Genomic DNA, 21,745 nt, shown 5'->3' with positions numbered 1-21,745 from the left:
GTGCCGGAAAGAAAGCAGAGGTGTGCCCCCAAGGTTCCCCAGCAGCTTGAAGAGTAGCTTTGTTGGAGGAGCAGCGAGCATTTGGGATAGACGGATAGCGTGTGTGTGTTTCATCCGAAGGGTTAGGAAGAGGCTGACGGCCAGCTCTGAACTCAGTGCAGTGACGGAGCAAGAAGAAAGGGACCTGATGAGCTTTCTGCTGCTCGTGAAAGAAAAGCTTCATGCTCCCTCATTTTCCTTCCAGCATCACCGCAGCCTCAGAGGTTGACGCCAAGCACTGGGCTTCTCCAAAAGGAAACCCTTCAAAGGAAGGAGGACCTTCCACTACCCGATGGCCACGCCCACTGGAGTGATTCCCCCCCCCCACCTTTCTCTGGGCCCCCAAAGCTCCATGGGGGAGTGCAGGAGATGGGAACCCGAGTCTTGGCTCATCTTGCTACAAACATGAGCGCAATAGCCAAGTGTCCACTCGGTTGGTTGGCCGTAGATTCCTGAGATGTCTTATTTGTTCCATCTGTTTCCTGAGGCAGATGCTTACCATCCCGGTCCATCAGGAAGCTCAGTGGTTGGACTCCGCCTTTCTGGGGTCGCCTGGTCCCGGCCTCTCGTCCTGTTTATTCAGACGGGGAGAGTCCGCAGTGGTCCCGCCGAGAGAGTTGGCATGCCCACGCCGTAGTTTACACCATCTATCTCTTTCTGGCTCGTGGGCCTCGGGCAAATTGCATGTCTTTGTGTTGGATTAGTTTGGAATTTAATCATGCATTATTCTTCCCCTCCAATTAAATTATTTATACATTTGATTAACGTTTTCACTGCTAGGAAGTCAAATTTTCAGTGAAACCACAAATAAACTCAGACCCATTGGATTTCAGTCCAGCCTCCCACGGGATCAGCCTGTCTGTTGAGTGCTAAGAATTCACTGTGCATTACTCTTCTTAGCTGCCAAAGATTTTGGTCCACCCAGACCCAGAAGCAGGGCACAGAGTGGGACGTCTGTCTGGCCAGCTCCCTCCCCTCGTGTTAGCCTAGGACCCTGACTGTTTTTCTTCCCTACTTCCTCCTCTTTTCTCTGGCGCTGAAACATACCCTCTTCTAATTTTGCTTCCTCAGGCTCAGGAGCCAGCCTTCCCGAGAATGTCAACAGCTCTGTTAGCCCAGGAAGGAAACTTTGAAGTCATGTAGTTCAAGGGAGAGCGAACAAATGGCCTGCAGGCCAAATCTGGCTACTGCTTGTGTTTGTCCAGCCAAGGAGCTAGGATTTGACAGTTTTAAATAATTGGGGAAAAAAACTTGTAAAGAATATGAAAATTTCAGGACACGTGTCTATTTCGGTGTCTGTAAGCCAACGGCGGTACCCATTCACATACGTGTGGCTCACGCTGTTCTCCTGAAACGCGACAGAGGCGAGGAGCCCTGGGGACACTTCTTGGCCTGCAAATCGCCAAATATTTACTCTCTGGCTTTTTTACAGAAAATGTTTGTGGACACCTGACATTGTTCATCACGCCCTAATTTTACAGATGAGAAAATTAAGGTCCCAAAAGGTGAACTGACCTGTCCGAAGGTACACAGCTCATCAGAACTTGGTCTGGGATGCGTCCTCCGATGCCCGCCCCCGCCCCCGCCCCCATGCTCTTTCCTCTGTGATGGAAGATCTGCCCCAGGATGAGCACTGGCCACAGAAGCCAGAGCAGCTTTTTAAAGCAGAGTAAATATTTAGGATGCATGGACGGGGAAAGCCTATGATTTCTTAGAATTTTAAGTTTCACCTGACATCTAGGACATGTCAGCTCAAAATGCATTTGAATTACCTGACTAGGCAGGAAGATTTCTGTTTCTCCAGAGTAATTGATTATGTCCTGTGCTCAGCATCCGGACCCTACAGACAAGCAAGGTGGACCAGGTCCCTGCTGGCCGAGGTCAGAGAATCTCATTGCAAGAAAAATAACTTGTGGTCTCAATCCAAGCTGGCCCTCAAGAGTAGTTTTAGAAAATGACAAAAGCTTCTTAGACAGGACTTAGGTCTCCTCACCAAAGCAGAAGCAAAACAGTCCCAAAAGGCCAACCTTGCTGAAAGTCAAGTTGCTTCCGCTGTCCCTCCCCATCTGGCGACGACGCTGGGTGTTGTGTTTACTGATTGGCACTGGATTCCCACCACTAGGATTTTCAGACATTGTCCCAGAGGCCAAGGCTGATGAGACCTGGCCAGCTATTCATATGAGAGTTTGACTTTCAGTCCCAGCCCTCAGTAGCCCGTGGTCCATTCTCCCCTCCCAGCTTCGTGGTAGATCCCTCAGCATCCTGGTGGGCAGCTTTCACAACTTCTCAGTCGCTTTTTGCTACTCAGGTCCCATCTGGTTTAAACCTCCAACCTCCTGTCCACTCAGAGCCTTCCGTCCCTTATACTGGCCAGGCTCACCGCTCTAGGGGGCTGGCGGGCTGCTAGCTCATCCTCTGCCAGCCCACCCACCTAAAGGAGGGGGCCCCTTCCCTCTCCGCACCACCGGACTCTGGCTCCTCCAGCATAACGGGAAGGGCAAGAGGCAAGAGGCTGCTACTTCACCTGCTGCTACTGGCGCCTTCACTGTTGGCCATCCTCGTTCCCCTGAGTAACGCCAGTTCTCCTTGGGCAGGCGTCCAAGTGCTGGCTTTCTGATGGCGTGTACTCGAGTTCCGTCCCAGGGTCTAGCCCACCGGACCCGGCACACTACTTCCTACATGGCCCCAGGCTTGGCTACCTCGGTGGTACCGCTGGGTGCCTGGGAACTGGTGCCTTCGTCCTGTGTCCAACAGGGCAGTGCTGGGAGGCACCTGCGTCTGCCTGGCCCAGTCTCTCCTGCCCTGCACGTTCCTCCCCCTGTTCCTCGAAGGCACCAACTCTGTCCTTCTCTGGGGGCTTCTGTCCATCATTCTCCCCACTCCCATCCTCACCTGCACACCTGCCAGGTCTCCCCCCATCCATCAGGTCCTACTTTCAATGCCACTTCTCTGGAGAAGCTGACCATGGTCTCTGGTGCTCCCCGCAGATTTGGGACCCCCTATGAACTGTGTTTATAACACCCTCCTGGTTCTCTTAAGAACGCTGACCACAACTACCATTGCACAGCCATTTAAGTCATTATCTGTTTCCCTTCAGTAGACTGTCATTTCCTCAGGGCAGGAATCCTGTCTGTCTGATTCTCCAGCCCAGGGCTTGGCGTGGGATGGTCCTCAGCGCGTCCGTATAAATACATGGGTGATGAACGAAATGTTGCAGTCCCAGAGCCCCTCTTTTATTCCCCCCAGCAAGACAGGGTTTGCATGTGGCTCTCTTCCAAATCCTTTTGACTTCTTGATAGTATATTATTTTAAAGTAATATAACACCTTGCGTTATAATCTTACTGGATGGGTACCAGGCGAAAGGCAGTTGAAGTCAGAAGGACAGAGCATCAGGTATAATTTCAGTGACAGTTCAGTTTGTCGCATGAGCCAGTCAATCCAACAGATACTTCCGGAGGCCCTGCCAAGTACCAGGGCCACCTGTCGGTGGCTGAGCATGGAGAACCCAGAGACGTGGGTCCTGGCTCAAGGAAGTCGACGCAACCCACATTCTAAGGCAGTTTCCAATTTTAACTTTGCCTGCCTCCTTCCTCGCTTCCTCGTTCCCTCCCTCCCATCCTTCCTTCTTTTTCTTTCGTGGATCAATCCCAGGAGCTCAATGTCTAATAACTTGGGGGGAAAAAAAAACACAGAACCAAGAGCAATTTTTATGGAGTGGATTTGTGCGATCATTCATTTTCTGTTCCCTGGAAAGGAGAATTCGTAGAACCTCTCTGTATTATGTGGGCTTGAAGACTGGGCTTCCGCGTCCCCTGGGGCCACCCTGGGCACCGTGGAAGGACTGCAGACCTGTTCTCCACGCAGGCATTTAAAGACTGCATGTGGTCCCCGGGCCCGCACATCTGTTCCCCTCCTCCACTCGCGTGCCCCAGCATCCCTTTTAAGAAACACTTATGCTTCGGGCAGTTGGCTTCGGAGACGAAGCGCACATGTTTGCTATGGGCTTGCGCCACCGTCGTGAGCCGGAATGGTTCTGTGTGGTTTCCTCGTCGTGATCAGAGCTCCTGAAAGGACCCGGGGCTGTGTCCCCCACGCTCTCCAACCCTCAGGCTTCTGAGAGCTGTTCCGGGAGAAGAGAGGGCACCATAAGCTCTTTTCTCTGCCCTCATTCAGTGTTAAACCCCAGAAGCAGCACAGCAGGCTGCTTTTCTTTTTCCCTGCAGCATCCAGCCGCCTAGTGGAATAGCTGGGAACAGCCTGTGACTTTAATGGTGGAATTTTACCCTCAGGACCCCAGAGACCACTCACTTAGGAGCCAGAGCCCAGCAGGAGAGTAATTAAACGCTGTGTCACTGCTGTGCAGCCCAGGGAACCCGGGGGAGCTTCCTCTTACTGCACATGCTTACTAGTGATGTGTTTCTACGGATGTTTGAGAAAAGGCTCACAAAGGCCTTGCATTTAGGCCGATAGAGTGCGGAGTGGCCGGTCAGCCCAACAGGATAAACTCAGGACACAGATGTCCCCCATCATCCACAACGGGACGTTAAAACCACATACTCATCCTCCTGGAGTTGACTTCAATTTGGTTCAAATGGAGACCCACCTCTTCCACTGGCGCCTCTATAGGTTTCTCACCTCTCCCTGTTGGAGGACACCGGGTATATGAATCCAAGGATCTACATAAAAAGTGATTCTAAACCTTTGAAGTGATGAGGAATCTAGGGAAATTCCCCTTCACTTAAAAAAAATCGAACTAACAGACTGGTAGGGCTGGAAAGAACCTCAGTGGGCCTTTCCTTTCTGTTATACGTGAGGACAGCCAAGATCGCCTGGTCTGTGTCTCCAGTTTCCGGTGCATTTCTCTGTGATTCTCATCCAAGAAGCGATGTCACTAATTATTGGGACTATAGTGTCATTGGAAGAAGTGCTTTGGTTTTTCTAGCTCCTTGTTACAGATGTGTGTGTGTGTGTGTATGTGTGTGTGTGTGTTTATGTGTGTGTGTGCACGCGCGTGTGTGCTTTCTGCAATCTGAGGCCTGGCAGTAGCCCAAGGTGCTACCCCAGGCCTGGAGGGCATGAGAGCTGGAGGTTACCTCTGTGATCGGTTCACCTTGACCCTGACTTGGCAGGTGCAGGGCAACAGAGGCCCAGACAGGACACGCATGGGGCACCTCACTTCACAGCTCCGCCCCTCAGGTGCCCCTGCAGCACTTTTTCGGGGACCCTGGGCTTCATCCAAGCCGTGTCCCTCTGCTAGTTAGGAAGTGCACCTCCCCGATCTGTCAGAGCACACTTACTGAAGAACTAGCACTAACTAAGACAGAATCATCTACAGTATAGGAACGGCATCACGGGGTCGGACTTAAAGTTGGGATATTTGGGGTTCTCCTTTCTGTCGCCTGCGGAAAAGAGGAGTACATTTCCATTCTGTTTCCTCTCTTTCTTTTTCCAAACCCCAGCATATAAATAACGACCATATCCACGGCGAGAAGAAGGAGTTCGTGTGCCGGTGGCTGGATTGCTCAAGAGAGCAGAAACCCTTCAAAGCCCAGTACATGCTGGTGGTGCACATGAGGAGACACACGGGAGAGAAACCTCACAAATGCACTGTGAGTAGCGGGGGAGCGGGCTGGCCACCGGGGGTGCACCCTGCCCCCGCGGGTCCTTCCCCCGTGGGTCCTTCCCCCGACTCCAAGGGCCATGTGGCTGGTGAGCCAGCTCAGCAGAGGCACATCTGGGCGGTGATAACCCCCCTATGGTGTTGAGAGGGGTTTCCGAAATGAAGAAATAATGCTGACCGCTGAGCTTTGGGGGGATGCTGGGAGGAAGTGGCCTAGATCTGCCACGTCCAACATGGTGGCCATGAGCCACGGGTGCTTTGGAGACGTGACTGGAGCCATCAAGGACCTGATGTTTTCAATTGAATTTCATTTTGAAAATTTAAATTTAAATAGCCCCACGTGGCTAGCAGCATCTGAGTCTTGACAGCCCAGCTCTGGAGAGTGGCAGGCGGGCAGGTGGCAGCTGGGATGTGCCCTGGTGCAAACACCTGTTGCTCCAGAGGACTCAGAGGGCACGGGGAGGGGCCGGTTTCTACTTGAAAAGCTTAAATTGACTTTCAAAAAATCTAACCTACGTGGCTTCAGTATTTCCCCACTCTCCTGGTCTGCCCCCATAGTCCTGTGTAGACCTCCAAGCAGGCTGGGATTCCTGCAAGGCTAAACCTTCGTTTCCTAAGGTGCCCGCCAGGCACGCTGGGCACCGCTCAGCCCTGGTACTTTACATCTTAAAGGCCCTTTACAAACATGATCAAATGCTGTGCCTTTGTACGGACACAAAGCCATATTAATGAACTTTGTGCTGAATCTGAAATCAGTGGGAATTCGAGGAGATGAATGAGCAGATAATGAAACGCATTGTCCACATGGAGTGGCCTATTAAAAAAAAAAAACCCTCCAGGATTTTTACTAGCCCTGAAAATGCTTTCTCTCCAATGGCCCTGAGCCCCATCTGAATCCCAATAAAGGCAGAGTTTAGTGGACTTTTTGTTCCTTGGTTTTGAAAAGCTGCTGACCCTCAAAGTGCCCGTCTTTCATCAGCTCGAAGCGAGCGTTCGGCATCAGCGATCATTGTTGTGGGGTAATCCAGATTTACCTGTTGTCCTCAGTTTGAAGGTTGCACAAAGGCCTACTCGAGACTCGAAAACTTGAAAACACACTTGAGATCTCACACTGGAGAGAAACCGTACGTCTGTGAGCACGAAGGCTGTAACAAGGCTTTCTCCAACGCCTCCGACCGTGCCAAGCACCAGAACAGAACACACTCCAATGAGGTGAGGCTCCTCCGGGGGACACGCGTCGGGCCCAGGGCTGGCGGGTGGAAACAAAGAACCCTCTAGAAGGGACGTATGTGGAGAGGCAGGCCGGTCCCAATGTACTTGCTCCCGGCCACTCCCAGCCTGCGTAGTACTGGGGGTGAAGGTTGAGGCTTGGGGTCTCAGAAGTAGGGATGAATCCTGGGCCGGGTTTGGAGAAAGAGGCAGATGAAGGAGGGGAAGTAATACATTATGCAGAACCGCCCCTACCGGTCAGACAGCAGCAGCATTCAACTTGGAATCCCCATCAGCTCCCTCTGCCTGGAAGAGCGGGAGTGCATTCGATGGACCGCCCCGAAAGCACCGAAGTTAGATTCAGAAGTGAGACATTGACAGCTGACAGCTAACTGCTAAGACAGCCGCTCTCATTTGCTTTCTCCAGGTGGTATCCTCAAGCGCGTTAGATCAAAAAGAGACTTTTGCAGGGCAACCAGCCTTGGCTAAATAGGATTTCCAGACCTTCTAAATTCCAAAGGATCTTGGAAGCTAGTCCCAGAAACCCGGAATGGTGTCTAGTCAGTTGTTTAAGATAACATGCTGAGTAAAGCTTCATGGTCATAAGTGGTTCTGGTTGTGCTGCTGCTCTTTTTAGGGATTTGTTCTCCCCCCCCCAAAAAAAAAAATTTCAGAGAAGCGTAAGGATGGAAATGATCTCTGACTCATTTTGCTTACGTTTTAATACACGCCTGCCTGCAGACCTCCGACTTCTTGAAAATCTACCTCAAATTCTGGCGCCACAGTAAAGCCTTCTCTTGAGTGAATCCAGAAATGAGCAAAGAGGCTCCCCAGAGTTTTGCTAGGAATAGGCCAGCTAACCAGAATTTGTTCACATGAGACATAGTTTTGCCCCACAAAGCCTGTCATCAGTTTGCTGGGAATTGTGTGAGACGAGGAGCATTTTGATCTTGGCATGGCTCTTATCACATGACAGTGGGTATGTGAGACCCCATAAGGTGCCAGGCAAGCCCTTTCGTGATCTCAGATGGAGAGAGAGGGAATCTGGGGGAAGTGCACCATCCAGCTCATGGGCCTTACTTTGGCTTGAAGGTGGCAGAGATGAGAGTCCCTTCAGCTGAGCTGACAGCAGAAACATCTCAAAGGGATTGACCCCACTCTCTGAAAAGCACACCGGCCCGTGAACTCACACACATGCGTTCACATATACAGACTCTTTTCAAAAGATTCATAGTGGAATAAGGAGAGTTGATTCTGTTAGAATCACATATTATTGATCGATTGTTTGAAGGTGTTTTAGAGAAGATGGCACATCGCCTTTTTTTTATGTCGAAAATGCCTTTACGATGTAAAATAGTTGCAGGGTAATCTGCTGAGCTGTTTTGTACAAAGTTTTAGGGAGTCTAAGATAGATGGACCCACAGAGACAGAAGTAGATGAGTAGTTGCCAGAGGCGGGGGTGGGGGAGAAGGATTAGGGGCGATTGCTAAGAGGAACAGAGTTTCTGTTTGGGATGATGAAAATATTCTGGAATTTGATAGTGGGGACGATTGCTCAAGGTTGTGAATGTATGAAATGCCACGGAATTGTGCAATTTAAAAGGGTTATATTTCTGGGATGCAAACTGTATCTCAGTTTAAAATGTTTTAGGGGATTTGGTTAACCTCACTTAGAATTTAATTAATGTCTTTACACTTCATATATTTAAGTACAACTAGAAATTTAGAGGTTCTTCATTCCTCTACATTCACTCCTGTGCTTGTGGAGAAATTTGGGCAGTGGGTATGTGAGGATTAGTGATGTATGTCCATAAACATAAGTATTAAGCTTTTAACCTTTTTATAGACTTAAAATATGTGGACATGTCTGCTTTAATGAAGTGTGTTATAGTTCCATTTGAATTCTCCTGTGAGGTAAAAAGTGCAATGCTGTGTACGAGTTTAATACCCATCATGAGAGTAAAACACATCTTGGTCAATTATGTCTGTCACCGATGTTGAGCAGTTTACTGAAAATAAATTATTAACGTTGACCATAAACTCATAAAAAAATTTGATTCACAAACTCGTAAAAATTTTTTCTCACTTCCATAAAGAGAAAGGCCTTGGCCTTGCATAAAAATGATGGGACAGTTTCAGAGACACCAAAATTAAGTATGTCCAGGAAATCCAGATTTGTGTCATCAGATAATTCTAGATAAACCCAGATTCTCTTCTGTCACTTACTTGCCCTCTTATTTCTGTCTTCATTCTGTCACTGAACAGATACTGCTGGCTGTTACCTGCCAAGCACTTTGCTATTGTAGACGTGGCAGAGGGGATGGGCTAGAACCCGGAGCAGGTAATTCCCACTCGGGAAGCTGGCCTGTCTCGCCTCCCCCACCCTGTGGTTGCCCTGCCCATTTAGGGCCACTGGCCATCTCAGTGGCCTTTGACAGGGCTGCCTGCTCCAGACCACACGTCTTCCCTTCCTCCCAAAGCCAGATGAAGCCAGTTGCCTTGAGCTCTGTTTCCGTTGTATCTTCCTCTCCAGAAAGTTCCAGCAGCCCCCTCTTTCCTGTAGAAAAGTTTAGATCCCTCAGGCTTGTATCTGCTCTCACCAGACCCAAGCCTCCCCTTTCCCCATTCCCTGGACCCCTCACCCTTGTGACCATGCATGGAACCTTCCAGAAAGCCTATGCTTGAACCACCATGCTTTCATGCAGAAGCTCTCCTGCCGCTGGGCCTCTGCTCTGAATACTTTTTTTTTTGCATGCTCTTGCCCTCATTTTTATCCCTCAGAACCTTGTTCATCTTTCAGGATCCAGTGTCTCTTCCTAATCAAACTCTATTTATTAAGCAATTATTTTGTGCCCCACATACATCTTGGTAAGCATTGACATGCTGTACATGACCTTCTTTAGCCCATACTGTGACCTCATGAGCTGGGCGTTATACCCAGATAGAGAAATTTAACAACGGATGCCTCCCACTGTCACCCCAGTGAGAAAAATGTCCCTCTCTGTCCACATCTTTCTGGAGCACTCACACTTTGTATAGTAGATAATTCATGCTGTCTTATTTTTCCTACCGTCTTTTATATTCCTTGAGATTTAATCCTGTCGTAGGAAACTTTGTGCTCACGGAGTCTCACATATAGTAGGGATCATTAAATGTTTATTGGAAAATGCATTTGTATAAATTCTACAAAGTCACCTAGAATAAGTATCACCTGCTTTCACAAGATACCTTTCAGTTCAGGGTCAAAAAGGCAACAACCATTCCAAAACGACTGTCCAGGACAGCACATGGGGGTAACTCAGAATCCTGACACCATTTATCTTCACCTACAGTTATATTTCATTTCCATCATCGATCATGACAAAACTAGGGGGACCAAGCTACGTAACTAAGTTTTGTTTGTGAAATGTAAGTTTCCTGCCCCTGTGGTCGTGGGGATTTTTGTAAGTGGATGGTATATATGTCCACATGCAAGGGCACACGTGTCCTCGGATGTGCTTTCGGTCCTGGAAATGCAGGAGCTGATGAAATGAGTAGGTAGACTAGCTGTGTCCTTGTTTTCAAGCTAACCCATACTATACACGTGCATGTCTTAACGGGAAGAGGAGCTCTTCAAAATGTCATGCTGGCCTGGCTTTGCCACCCCTCTCCCTGCCCCATACCTCCCCGTCTGCCCGCCGGCAGAACAGCCTGTCGCATCAGCGCAATCGGCCAGCCCGGGCTGATGCCAGACGCTGTGTGGTAATAGCACGATCATTCTTCTGTCCCTAATGCGTAGAATTTGAGGTGCTCATTTCATCACATATATATGCGGCAAATCACATAAGCTCTGGAACAGACGTAATTCGTAGTTAATGGGAATCAATTCTACCCGGAAGAATCTCATATTTGGAGGTGAAGTCTCTCAGGATAATCTTCAGGATCTTCACTTCACCACATTAGGGCATTTCATCATTTTCGGTAGCACTCAGTTCATTCTCGGGCTTTTAGTGAAAAAGCATAGATCTGTAAGAAAGGAGTCTTTTTTTTTTAATACAATAGATGCATTACATTAATCATGCTTTTTATGATGATTGTTTACTTAATAGCTCATCTTCTGGGATACATAGATAGAAATATATATTTGTATAAGCATATCCATGAATGTATTTCAAGCTAAATAAACAAAACCACAGTTCGGATGTTGGTCATGAACACGATGCCAGCAGTTCTGTGATCTGAGTAAATATTCAGCTATAAGGGTCCGTATAAACTTTTATGACTGTATCTGTAGCTTAATCACTGACCCAGGTAGCAAATGAAATTAGCATGAAATCATTTATAGACCTGAGTCCTCAGGAGCAGAGCCCAGTCCAGGAATCCTCGTCTCCAGGACAACATCCATCAGCCCTCGTCAGTTTACGAGTGAGCACTCGTGGACACTCTTAACAGGGCTTCCAGCTTTGCAGATCAGAAACAGAAACAGACTCACAGACACAGAAAACAAACATGATTACCAGGGGAAAGGGAGTGGGAAGGGAGAAATTGGGAGTTCGAGATTTGCAGACACACCCTACTGTGTATAAAATAGATAGACAGCAAGGTTCTATGTAGAGCACAGGGAACTATATTCAATACCTTGTAGTAACCTATAATGGACAAGAATATGAAAAGGAATATATGTATGTACATGTACGATTAAATCATTTTGCTGTACACTAGAAACTGATGCAACATTGTAAACTGACTGTACTTCAATTAAAAAAAAAAAAAAGAGAGAGAGGGAAAAAAGAAAGGTTCTGGATATTCTGAGCCCTCAACATCCCCACGCAGTTGTAATACAACCCAGAGGAACATACTGAGTGATATCTAACATAGGGTCGGCTGTAGGTAGTTTTTTAATTATGCTGATGTGTAGAGAGCACGTTTTCAAAGGAGGTAGAGTGGTGTGAGGTCTGAGAACCAGGACATTCATAGGAAGTTTCTTTACACAAGCTCCCCCATTCTTCTCATTAAGTGATGGGCATCCTTTAAGCCTTCTCCTGTTACCATCACCATCCTCATCCTCTTCACCATCTTTATCATCAGATATCTATTGTGCGCCCCTCTGATGCCGTGATACCTCTTCGTGCTCACAGGATAAATGATTCCAAGAACATAAACGCGATTTACACGTTCTTAGTGCTCCCTCAGCACGCTCTAAAATAATAACGTATTTCAGCTAGATTCCATGAGCCCTGAACAATGTTCTAATGGTCTGTATTAAACTTTCATACCATTTAGAGGGTCTTGAACACCTCAAAGCCTTGTGAACGTGCTTTGAAAGAACTAAAAATACAATGAGTAACCACAGAAGACGCGGGCTGGGGATAATCACTTTGACAATGGTCTGTTCTCACGGCGTTTGGCAGAAACCGTACGTGTGCAAGATCCCCGGCTGCACCAAGCGCTACACCGACCCCAGCTCCCTCCGGAAACACGTGAAGACCGTGCACGGCCCAGAGGCGCACGTCACCAAGAAGCAGCGTGGGGACGTGCACCCCCGGCCCCCGCCCCCGCGGGACTCCGGGGGCCACTCACAGCCCCGGTCACCCGGCCGGCAGACTCAGGGAGCCCTCGGGGAGCAGAAGGACCTCAGCAACACTACCTCAAAGCGGGAAGAATGCCTCCAAGTGAAAACCGTCAAGGCGGAGAGGCCTATGGTATGTCACTCACTTTCCTTCCGGTTTTCCCAGAGCTGTCCCGCGTCTTTAGTAGAGGGACCGGGGTGGCACAGGGAGGGGCGGCACGGCCCCGTCCTCACTGCACCGCTCTGTCTGACTGAAGGAGGCCGGCGCTCACTGACCTGGGTTGCTTCCCCAGCGCTGACCTGTACCCCCCACAGGGCTCAGCTCAGAAAAGCCAAGGGGTTTCCCAGTCGGTTTTGAAAGTCAGTCTGGAAGCCTGGTAGCAGGTAGACAGACACAGCCATCCCCCTGTTTATTCAGGCTTTCTGCAAACATGTCTTACTGATTCCTTTGCCCTGATGATGCCGGGATAAATCGGCCGTGGTCTCTAATCTTTAGGGGTTTCCAGTCCAGTGGGATAGGCAAGCACAACTCAGCGTGATGGGGCTTTATTAACACAGGTCTGTGTGGGAGCATTCAGAGGGGAGCTAGCCGCCAGTGCCCTCGGGATGCGAGGAGAGGTGGCCGCCAGGGTCAGCGCTCAGAGAAGGGATGGAGCGAGCGCTGCGGAGCAGGACCCGGCGCTGCCAAGCCTGAGCCATGGGGAATGTGCCAGAATAAAAAGACAGAAAGGGATCGTTTAGATCTTCAGAAAAGACAACTCCCGTGCCAGCCTAGAGAGTGGATGAGAGCCTGGAAACCATATCTGCAGTGGGGCCTGAACCAAGGAGGTGGAGCACACGGGAGGGGTTTGAAAGACGTCATCGGCAAACATCTCAGGGTTTGATGATGCACAGGATACAGGCTCCAGTTGCAGCTTCTTTCCAGCTTCACTTGGTGATTTTGTGTTAGGCACGTGTGTAATAAAACATCTGAAATTTCCCCCAGAGACAGCAAGGAAAATGAAAAGAGGAGCCGTCAGAGGAGATTGCGTACATGTGTATTTGGCAGATCGATCGTGGAGCCAGCTCTGCGTTTTGGGTTCTAGTCTCTCAGTTCTCTGGATGCAGGAGAAACGTACCAGGTCGAGGGCACATGCTTAGACTTCGAGATGCGTGGAAATGATCAGGCAGGCAGATTTCTACTCAGTGTAAGGAAGTATTTGCTTAAAATTAGGGAAGTCCGGCAACTGGATGGACAGCTTGTGAATTCCTGAGTGATGTCACTGTGGGGCAGGACGTGTGGGCAGGAACTAAGGCACAGACAGTTTCAGAAGCATCGGAGTGGAATTTAATGACTTCATTGAATTTTAATGACTTACTGAGTTTGTCATTAAACTCTTAACAGTCTTAGAAAGTGATATTAAGTCTAGCCAAAAGTAATGCAAACAAACTATCCAGATTTATCATTATTTCCCAGTGGGTAGCTGTACTTTGCTTTTTAAAAGGGTTAGGACTACAGTTAGGGTTAGGGTTAGGGTTTTGCTTTAAAACAAAAGTAAAACTTTTATATATGGGTTATGACTGATCACTATACTTTGTTCATCTATAATTTTGTTTTTCAGGAGCATGTATCATTTTCCTAAAATAAAGTCCCCCTGTATAATAATTGTGCAAAAGATTCAACAGTTTACCCTCAAGTGTTTAATGAAACTAGGAAAGTGAATTTGTGGTCTCTTTGATTGTGTCATTGAGTGATTTGTGTTCTTAGGACATCCTAACAGCCGAGAGTCTCTTGCACGTTTAATATACATCCCTAACTCAAGAGAACTTAATAACCTAGAATGAAAAAGACTATGAAAGCAAACAGATGTATTGTATACGTAGGACTGAAACAGTATGCTGTACACCAGCAATTGACACAACCTTGTAAACCGACTACACTTGAAGAAAAAAAAAGAACCAAAAAAACCAAAACCTTATCTACTCCCCCCCCAAACATCCGTTATTTAAAAATAAAATTTGTAGATGTGAAGCGTTTTATAAGTAATTAAATCATAGAAATAAAGGGCTGGAAAGAGATCACAGAGGCGGAGGCCTGACTGTAATTTAGAGGTGTGGAAACTGAGGCTCAGTGAGGTTGAAAATCAGTCAGGCTTCCTCGGGAGGCTGTTTTATGTATATATACACACACGTAAGTATCAGTTGATACCTTCATAGACATTTACGAATGCACACGGGATTTCCAGTCTGAATATTCTTACTTTAAAAGCTTGTCTTTGATTTGATCGTCATGCTATAAATTAAATTCTTTCTTCTCTTTTCTTATTAATCCAACATCTCTTCTGTGTCATGCTCCTAAATGTCTTGTTCTCACTTCCTAAGGACAGTGGGTAATAAGGTGAGGGAATTTTGCCTTCTGTGCTGCTTTGATTCTGTTTTGTGTTCATTTTAACCACTTAATGTTTATTGGTTTCATTTTTCTTTCGTTTCTGTCCTTTGTGGTATCTTTGGTAGTGAACATCACTCAGCTGTGTTTCCAACCTAGAAGCAGTGTGTTTTGAACATTCAGCATGTGGAAATGTGGAGTTAGATGGTGAAGTTCATCGTTCTATCTGTCTAGGTTTTCATGACACATCACACTCCGGCCGACCAAGCAGATGCTCTCAAAGACCATTTAATTATTGTATTGACGAGCGTAAATTTATTCTTGGACCAGACGTGCACCACCCTCTTTGAGGAATATCTGGATGCATTTGTTGTTGGCAATTTAATCTGTATTGAAATGCCTGTGGTCCTTTAAGCATTTTCTAACTGTAAGTGCATTTGTAAGGCCTTCCTCCGGGCCCTGGGGAAGCATAAGTCTGCAGGTTCGTGTGGACATATACAAACACACGTGCTGATTTGACAGTCCGAGAGTCCAAGACATCTTGAAAGCCCTGGATGATCTAAGGACCTTGGGAAGGAGCAGGTGATATGGCCTTATGGGACTCTGCAGAAGTAAAACCTTGAGGAAGCTTTCATGCGTTTACGATCAAATTTGTGTATCTTATTTTTCTCTGCTTGGTTGCCCAGGACACCCTTAGTGTACCATGTGGCACTCGCTTAGAAAGTGTCCATTTGCTTGAGTGTATGTCCCTTGGCCACAGAAACAGTGTAACGGGTTCTGGGGGAAAGACCTGTGCCCAGACCCCTTCCCGGCAGCTCTGTGGCTCCAGGTGTGCACTTACTGCTCCCTGCTCTTGGGCTGCTATCAGGCTCCAGTTTTTAGGTAGCACTCGAGAGGGTGCCGCAGAGGAATCAGAGTGGGGCTGAGCTGGGAGTCGAGGCTGTCACACCTTTCACTTTGTGACTTTGGGCAGCCACTGAACTTCTCTGAACATCACTTTTCTTATCTGTACGAAAAGGCTCAGACTGTTAATCCACCAGGGCACCACTGGGATTTTAGATGGACGCGTTCCAGGTTGTGTGGACTGCTCAGCGCAGGCCACTTTCTCCAGTTCTCCCAGACGGGAGGACAGTGAGCTTTCCAGTCCCTATTGCCAGGGGCCCCTGGAGGGGGTCTTTTCCCTGACTGAGAACCAGTGGACTAGATTAAGCTCCCATTGAGTCGCAGAATTGCCTTACCCAGCCCACCTGGGCGGGGTTAGGGAGCACGGCCTGATTCTCCTAGTGAAATGCAAGGTGCACATGAAGAGGCTGGGAAGATGTCTGCACTTCCCCGGTGACTCCCTTCTGGCTATAGCAAAAGCCAAGTGACTGCAGTTTCCCCTGCCTTTACCTACACCCTGCTTGGAATTCTACAAAGCAAGAAGATGTAGAAAGAAGTGGGAAGGGTTGCCACAGCTTGGGGAATCAGCCCTGAACGATTTAGAGGGGCTGGTTGGAAGCGGGGTCATGTGTGCTTCTGGACCACATTTATATTCCAAAGACTAAAGCAGTTATTATAACTGCTAATGCTCTCCAAGCCAATTAGTGACCATTATCCAGGGCTTTTTGAACTTTGTGTGCTCTGGGGGCTTCAAATCAAAGCCCTACAACAACCTCTAGGAGAAATACATGGTCCCCATTTATTGGATAAGAAAACTGAGGTTGAGAGTGGCTATGGAATTTGCCCAAAGAATAAAGTCATGGAGGAGGTGGGCTGGGAACCGACGAGGTGTGTTTGCAGAGTTGGCATCTGGGGGGGGGGGGGGGTCCATGGCTGTTACACCACATCTGGCACTCCCTGCTGCCCACTGCCCCCCACTGCACATCCACTGCTGGTCCACTTGTCACTGCAGTCCAGGGAGGCCACCTCCATTCACCAGAACACAGTTCTTCTCATCACCCCCACCTCCCCAAGAGTCTGTGTGATCCCTCAGCATCGGCCACCTTGTCTTCATCGTTCGGGTGACGTTTCTTTCCTTCGCCCTTGACCCCACAGACATCTCAGCCAAGCCCTGGTGGTCAGTCTTCATGCAGCAGCCAACAGTCCCCCATCAGCAACTATTCCAACAGTGGGCTCGAGCTTCCTCTGACCGACGGAGGTGGTGTGGGCGACCTCAGTGCCATCGATGAAACCCCAGTCATGGACTCGACCATTTCCACTGCAACCACAGCCCTCGCTTTGCAAGTCCGGAGGAGCCCGGCAGGGACCAAATGGATGGAGCACGTCAAGCTAGAAAGGCTCAAACAAGTGAACGGAGTGCTTCCGCGACTGAACCCCATTCCACCCCCCAAAGCCCCTGCGGTCTCTCCTCTCATAGGAAATGGTGAGTTCCAGCCAGACCTCGTGTCTGCGCAGGCTTTTCTCTTCTTTCAGATGCAGCCAGAGCACGGACAGGACCCGGGCCCTTGGGTTTTTGTTTGCTAGTTTCCCCACCGGTCCTGAAATGATGCTGGAACCAAACATATTCGTGTTGCCTTTCTGGAGAGTTCATATTTTGAAAGCAGGCAGTAAGAGGGTAGTAGTGAAACAAAAAGTAAGACTGTGAATGGCATATTCTGATGGTGAAATCATAACTCTGAGGCCAGGGTGCGGAAATCCCAGTGGCAGAGGCACCTGTGGTTGGCACCTGTCACTGGTTTCCAGTCTGCAACCAGGAGGAAACCGACCACTCTGACTGACGTTGGCTCAGTTCGGTGAAAGGCTGGCAGCCTTTCCCATTGGCAGTTTTCCTTTGCTTCTGAGCTTACACTCCACACCTGGAGCGTATCCTGAGGGTAAACGTCCCCACCACCAAATCAGGTGCGTGACACCTTTGTGGGATGTCACAGGCAGCCCCCGAGTGTTGAAACGAGACTCCGAGAACACTTCTGGCCCCTGGACTTCCTGTAACTCCAGCACCATACGTATACTTCCCTGGAGTTTCCATTTGGCCCTTGCACTACACCTGTGAAGGAGCTTAACTCACCCAGGGAGTTAGTTGTTACTGTTTTGTTTAAGCCAGGGGTCAGCCACATACAGCCTGCCACCTGCTATATCAATAAAGTTTTATTGGCACCCAGCCTCACCCATCCCCTGACTCCACCTGCGTGCTTTGGCGCTTCAGGGTGGAGGCAGGCAAGGCGGGACCCAGAGAAATGGAGCATAGTCACTGCTGGTCCACGCCTGTGGTAAGCCATCCCGGAATGAACGCCTCTCTCCCCGCAGGCACGCAGCCGGGTACCAGCTGCAGTTTGGGCGGGCCCACGCCCCTTCTCCCCAGCAGAAGCGACCTTTCCGGCGTGGACATCACCATGCTGAACATGCTCAACCGGAGGGACAGCTCCACCAGCACCATCAGCTCCGCCTACCTGAGCAGCCGCCGCTCCTCCGGCATCTCCCCCTGCTTCTCCAGCCGCCGCTCCAGCGAGGCGTCCCAGGCCGAGGGGCGGCCCCAGAACGTGAGCGTGGCCGACTCGTACGACCCCATCTCCACCGACGCCTCTCGCCGCTCCAGCGAGGCCAGTCAGGGCGACGGCCTGCCCAGCCTGCTCAGCCTCACGCCCGCCCAGCAGTACCGCCTGAAGGCCAAGTACGCGGCCGCCACGGGCGGCCCGCCGCCCACCCCGCTGCCCAACATGGAGAGGATGAGCCTCAAGACCCGCATGGCCCTGCTGGGCGACGGCAGGGAGCCCGCGGGGACGCTGCCGCCCGTGCACCCGCCCCGGCGATGCAGCGACGGCGGGGCGCACGGTCACGGTTACGGCCGGCGGCCCCTGCTGCCCCAGGACGCGCCGGGCAACGGCCTGAGAAGGGCCAGCGACCCAGTGCGGACGGCCTCCGAGAGCCTCTCCCTGCCCCGGGTGCAGCGGTTCAGCAGCCTTAACAGCTTCAACCCTCCGGCCTTGCCTCCGTCCCTGGAAAAGCGGAACCTCGTGCTGCAGAACTACACCCGGCCCGAGGGGGGCCCGCCCCGCCACTTCCACTCGTCGCCCTGTCCCCCGAGCATTACTGAGAACGTCACTCTGGAGTCCCTGACCATGGACCCCGACGTGAACCTGCCCGATGAGGACCTCCTGCCCGATGACGTGGTGCAGTATTTGAATTCCCAGCACCAGGCGGGGTACGAGCACCCCTTCCCGAGTGCCATCTCCGATGACAGCAAAGTGCCCCACGGGCTCGGCCTGGGGACCGGGCCCGGCGACTTTGACCCGCTCGGGCTGCCCGCCGGCCACGCCAACCAGCAGTACCGCGGGCTGGAGCCGCCCTGCCCTGATGCCAGCAAGTCCGACCTGCCCATTCAGTGGAACGAAGTCAGCTCGGGCAGCGCCGACCTGTCCTCCTCCAAGCTGAAGTGCGGCCAGCGGCCCGCGGGGCAGCCGGCCCGAGGCTTCGGGATGTACAGCCACCCGGGCGTCCACCCACAGAATCCCTTGAGGGGTGGGGCCGGCCCCGCGGGAGGGTATCCGACCCTCGGGGAGCACGACGGCCCCTTCGGTGGCGCGGAGCACTTGGTGAGCCACAGCGGCGGGGTTGGCCCCAACGGAGCCGCCTTCCACGAACAGACCTACAAGGCCCAGCAGTACGGGAACTGCCTGACCAGGCAGCCCGGCGTCCCCAGCTCGCTGGATGCGGCCTGCGGGGCCGGGCTTCAGGCGGCAAAGCTGAAAAGCGCCCCCGTGCAAGGGAGCGGGAGCCAGGCTGATTTTGGCCTGCCCGGGGCGCCCAGTGAGCCAGCTGGCAGCACGGTGAGCGGGGTGCCCACCCAAGACCCAGTGGGACAGGGGTACCTGGCTCATCAGCTTCTGGTCGACAGCGTGCACCACCAGGGGGCCAGCCGCCCCGGGCAGCACATGCTAGGGCAGGGTAGTGCTACCTCACACATCCACAACTACCAGGGCCTGGAGAGCAGCCTGCCAGGGCCTCCCGGCGTCGGCGGCCAGCCACCAGGCTTGGCCGCGGTCAGGGGCTACCAGCCGTGGGCCGGCTACGGGGGCGGCCGGCGCCAGGCTGGGCCGAGGGGCGGCCTGGCTCTGCAGCCGGGACAGCTCAGTGACACAAGTCAGACCTGCAGGGTGAACGGCATCAAGATGGAGATGCCAGGGCAAGCCCATCAGCTCTGTCCCAACATGCAGAGTTACTCTGGTCAGTTCTATGACCAAACCGTTGGCTTCAGTCAGCAAGACATGAAGACTGGTTCCTTCTCCATTTCGGAAGCCAACTGCCTGCTCCAGGGGGCCAGCGCCGAAAACTCGGAATTACTTTCCCCAGGTGCTAACCAGGTGACCAGCACAGTTGACAGCCTCGACAGCCATGACCTGGAAGGGGTGCAGATTGACTTTGACGCTATCATCGACGATGCGGACCACGCCAGCCTGATGTCGGGAGCCCTGAGCCCGAGCATCATTCAGAACCTCTCTCATAGCTCCTCCCGCCTCACGACGCCACGAGCGTCCCTCCCGCTGTCCGTGAGCACCACCAACATGGCCATCGGGGACATGAGCTCGCTGCTGACCTCCCTTGCGGAGGAAAGCAAATTCCTGGCAGTTATGCAGTAGGTGGTAGGGAGAATGGACTGCCAAGAGACGTGACCTTTAGGCGTTTAAAAGATGAAATTGACCTGGGTTTTTGTTTTTGTTTTTTGGTTTTTTTTTTTTTTTTTTTTTTTTAGTTCTGTATGTATGTTAGCAATCTCATCTCACCTGACTGGGATGTGTTTCAAGTATATTCCTTTTATGGAAAAGGACTCTGAAAAACCCTAAAGTATTCTAGGGAGAAACTGTCTTCCATTTCAGTTTTTGAATCAGTATTGTTAGACTCGAAATGCCCTCTTTTTAAAAAAAAAAAAAAAACTGTAAGCCCCCGCCCCCTTTTTTTTAGTAAACCAGTGTAAATGTGTGACGTGCATGCTCTTTCTTTTCGAAGAGAGGTCACATTAAAGGAGTTGACATGTTTCCCTGTTACTCAAAGGAGATGGGAGTTGGTGTGCTTGTGACCGAGGGGTTACATCTCCAGCTTTTCAAAGTTTCCTTTCCGTACGCGCAACGTTTGTTTTTGTGTTTCGGGGTTTTTTTGTTCTGTTTTGTTTGCTTTTTCAATTCCCACATTGGGCACAAGAATCAGAATACGGATAGTGAGTTTGAAGGTCTTTTGTGGGTGCACCGTAGCAGAGATGACAGATTTTTGGCATGCCCCCTCGCCCCCAGTTCAGTTCAGGGCATACTTGAGACAGTCACACACAGGTGGACACTGAGGGCTCTTGCAGATGAAATGCTTTGCTCACAGTTGGGGTTGAAAATTTTCCTCCTGTTCACAAAGGTGCTTTGGGTGGATCCGTCCGTATGGTCAGTCCTCAGTTACCCACTCTGCCTCCTCTCACTCTTCCTGGACGTCAGTGCTGTTCCGAGCTCCCGGGAGAGAGGGGAGGGGCACTGGGTGACACGTGGTTACTTTTCATCCGTTCTGGCAAGAAGTTAGGCAGATTGTAGATCCCAGCTATTCGGTGGAATTAGTTTGGGGAATATTTGTGGGTTTGCTCTATTTCTTACTTAGTTCCATCTCTTTCCCCCTCCCATTATTACAGATAACTGAGAATTGATTATAGGTTCTGAGCACATAGGTAATTAAATCCCACAGCCGGCTACGTCATTAACGTCTATTAATTCCACTATGGTGAAGGAATATTTCTATTCTAAGTGCCCTATTTTAGGGGATTTATCAGTCTTAGCTGTGGAAGAAAAAAACTCACATACAAAGATATTTGGAATAAATTGTTTCAACAATTTTAGTATCAGAGAGCATTAGGGAGGAAGCTGTGTAAATACCTTTTTTTTTTTTTAACACTTTATCATATGATGCATCCTTTTAAGAAATTAAATGTTCCATACACTTTGTCCTTCATGCGGACTTAATCTGGACTTTTGTTTTGCATTAAAACACTCCAAGA

At 50.2% G+C, this 21,745-nt stretch overlaps 1 protein-coding gene across 2 annotated transcripts in view; it reads left to right on the top strand.

Moving 5' to 3' along the window:
• GLI3 (GLI family zinc finger 3) overlaps positions 1–21,528 on the top strand; it is a 267,554-nt gene extending 246,026 nt beyond the window's left edge. The window contains exons 11-15 of one of the 2 annotated variants that reach the window (XM_064487723.1): positions 5,500–5,649; positions 6,708–6,872; positions 12,259–12,549; positions 16,819–17,146; positions 18,028–21,528. In XM_064487723.1, coding sequence (XP_064343793.1) covers positions 5,500–5,649; positions 6,708–6,872; positions 12,259–12,549; positions 16,819–17,146; positions 18,028–20,357 — 3,264 coding nt within the window. In that variant the 3' untranslated portion in view covers positions 20,358–21,528. The remainder of the gene's footprint in view (positions 1–5,499; positions 5,650–6,707; positions 6,873–12,258; positions 12,550–16,818; positions 17,147–18,027) is intronic. The other variant, XM_064487724.1, reaches the window with a different exon arrangement.
• Positions 21,529–21,745: the final 217 nt, after the last annotated feature.

Source organism: Camelus dromedarius, chromosome 7 (assembly GCF_036321535.1).
Source record: "Camelus dromedarius isolate mCamDro1 chromosome 7, mCamDro1.pat, whole genome shotgun sequence".
NCBI lineage: Eukaryota > Metazoa > Chordata > Mammalia > Artiodactyla > Camelidae > Camelus > Camelus dromedarius.
Note: the sequence above shows the minus strand (reverse complement) of the source record. Positions and strands in the feature narration are given on the sequence as shown.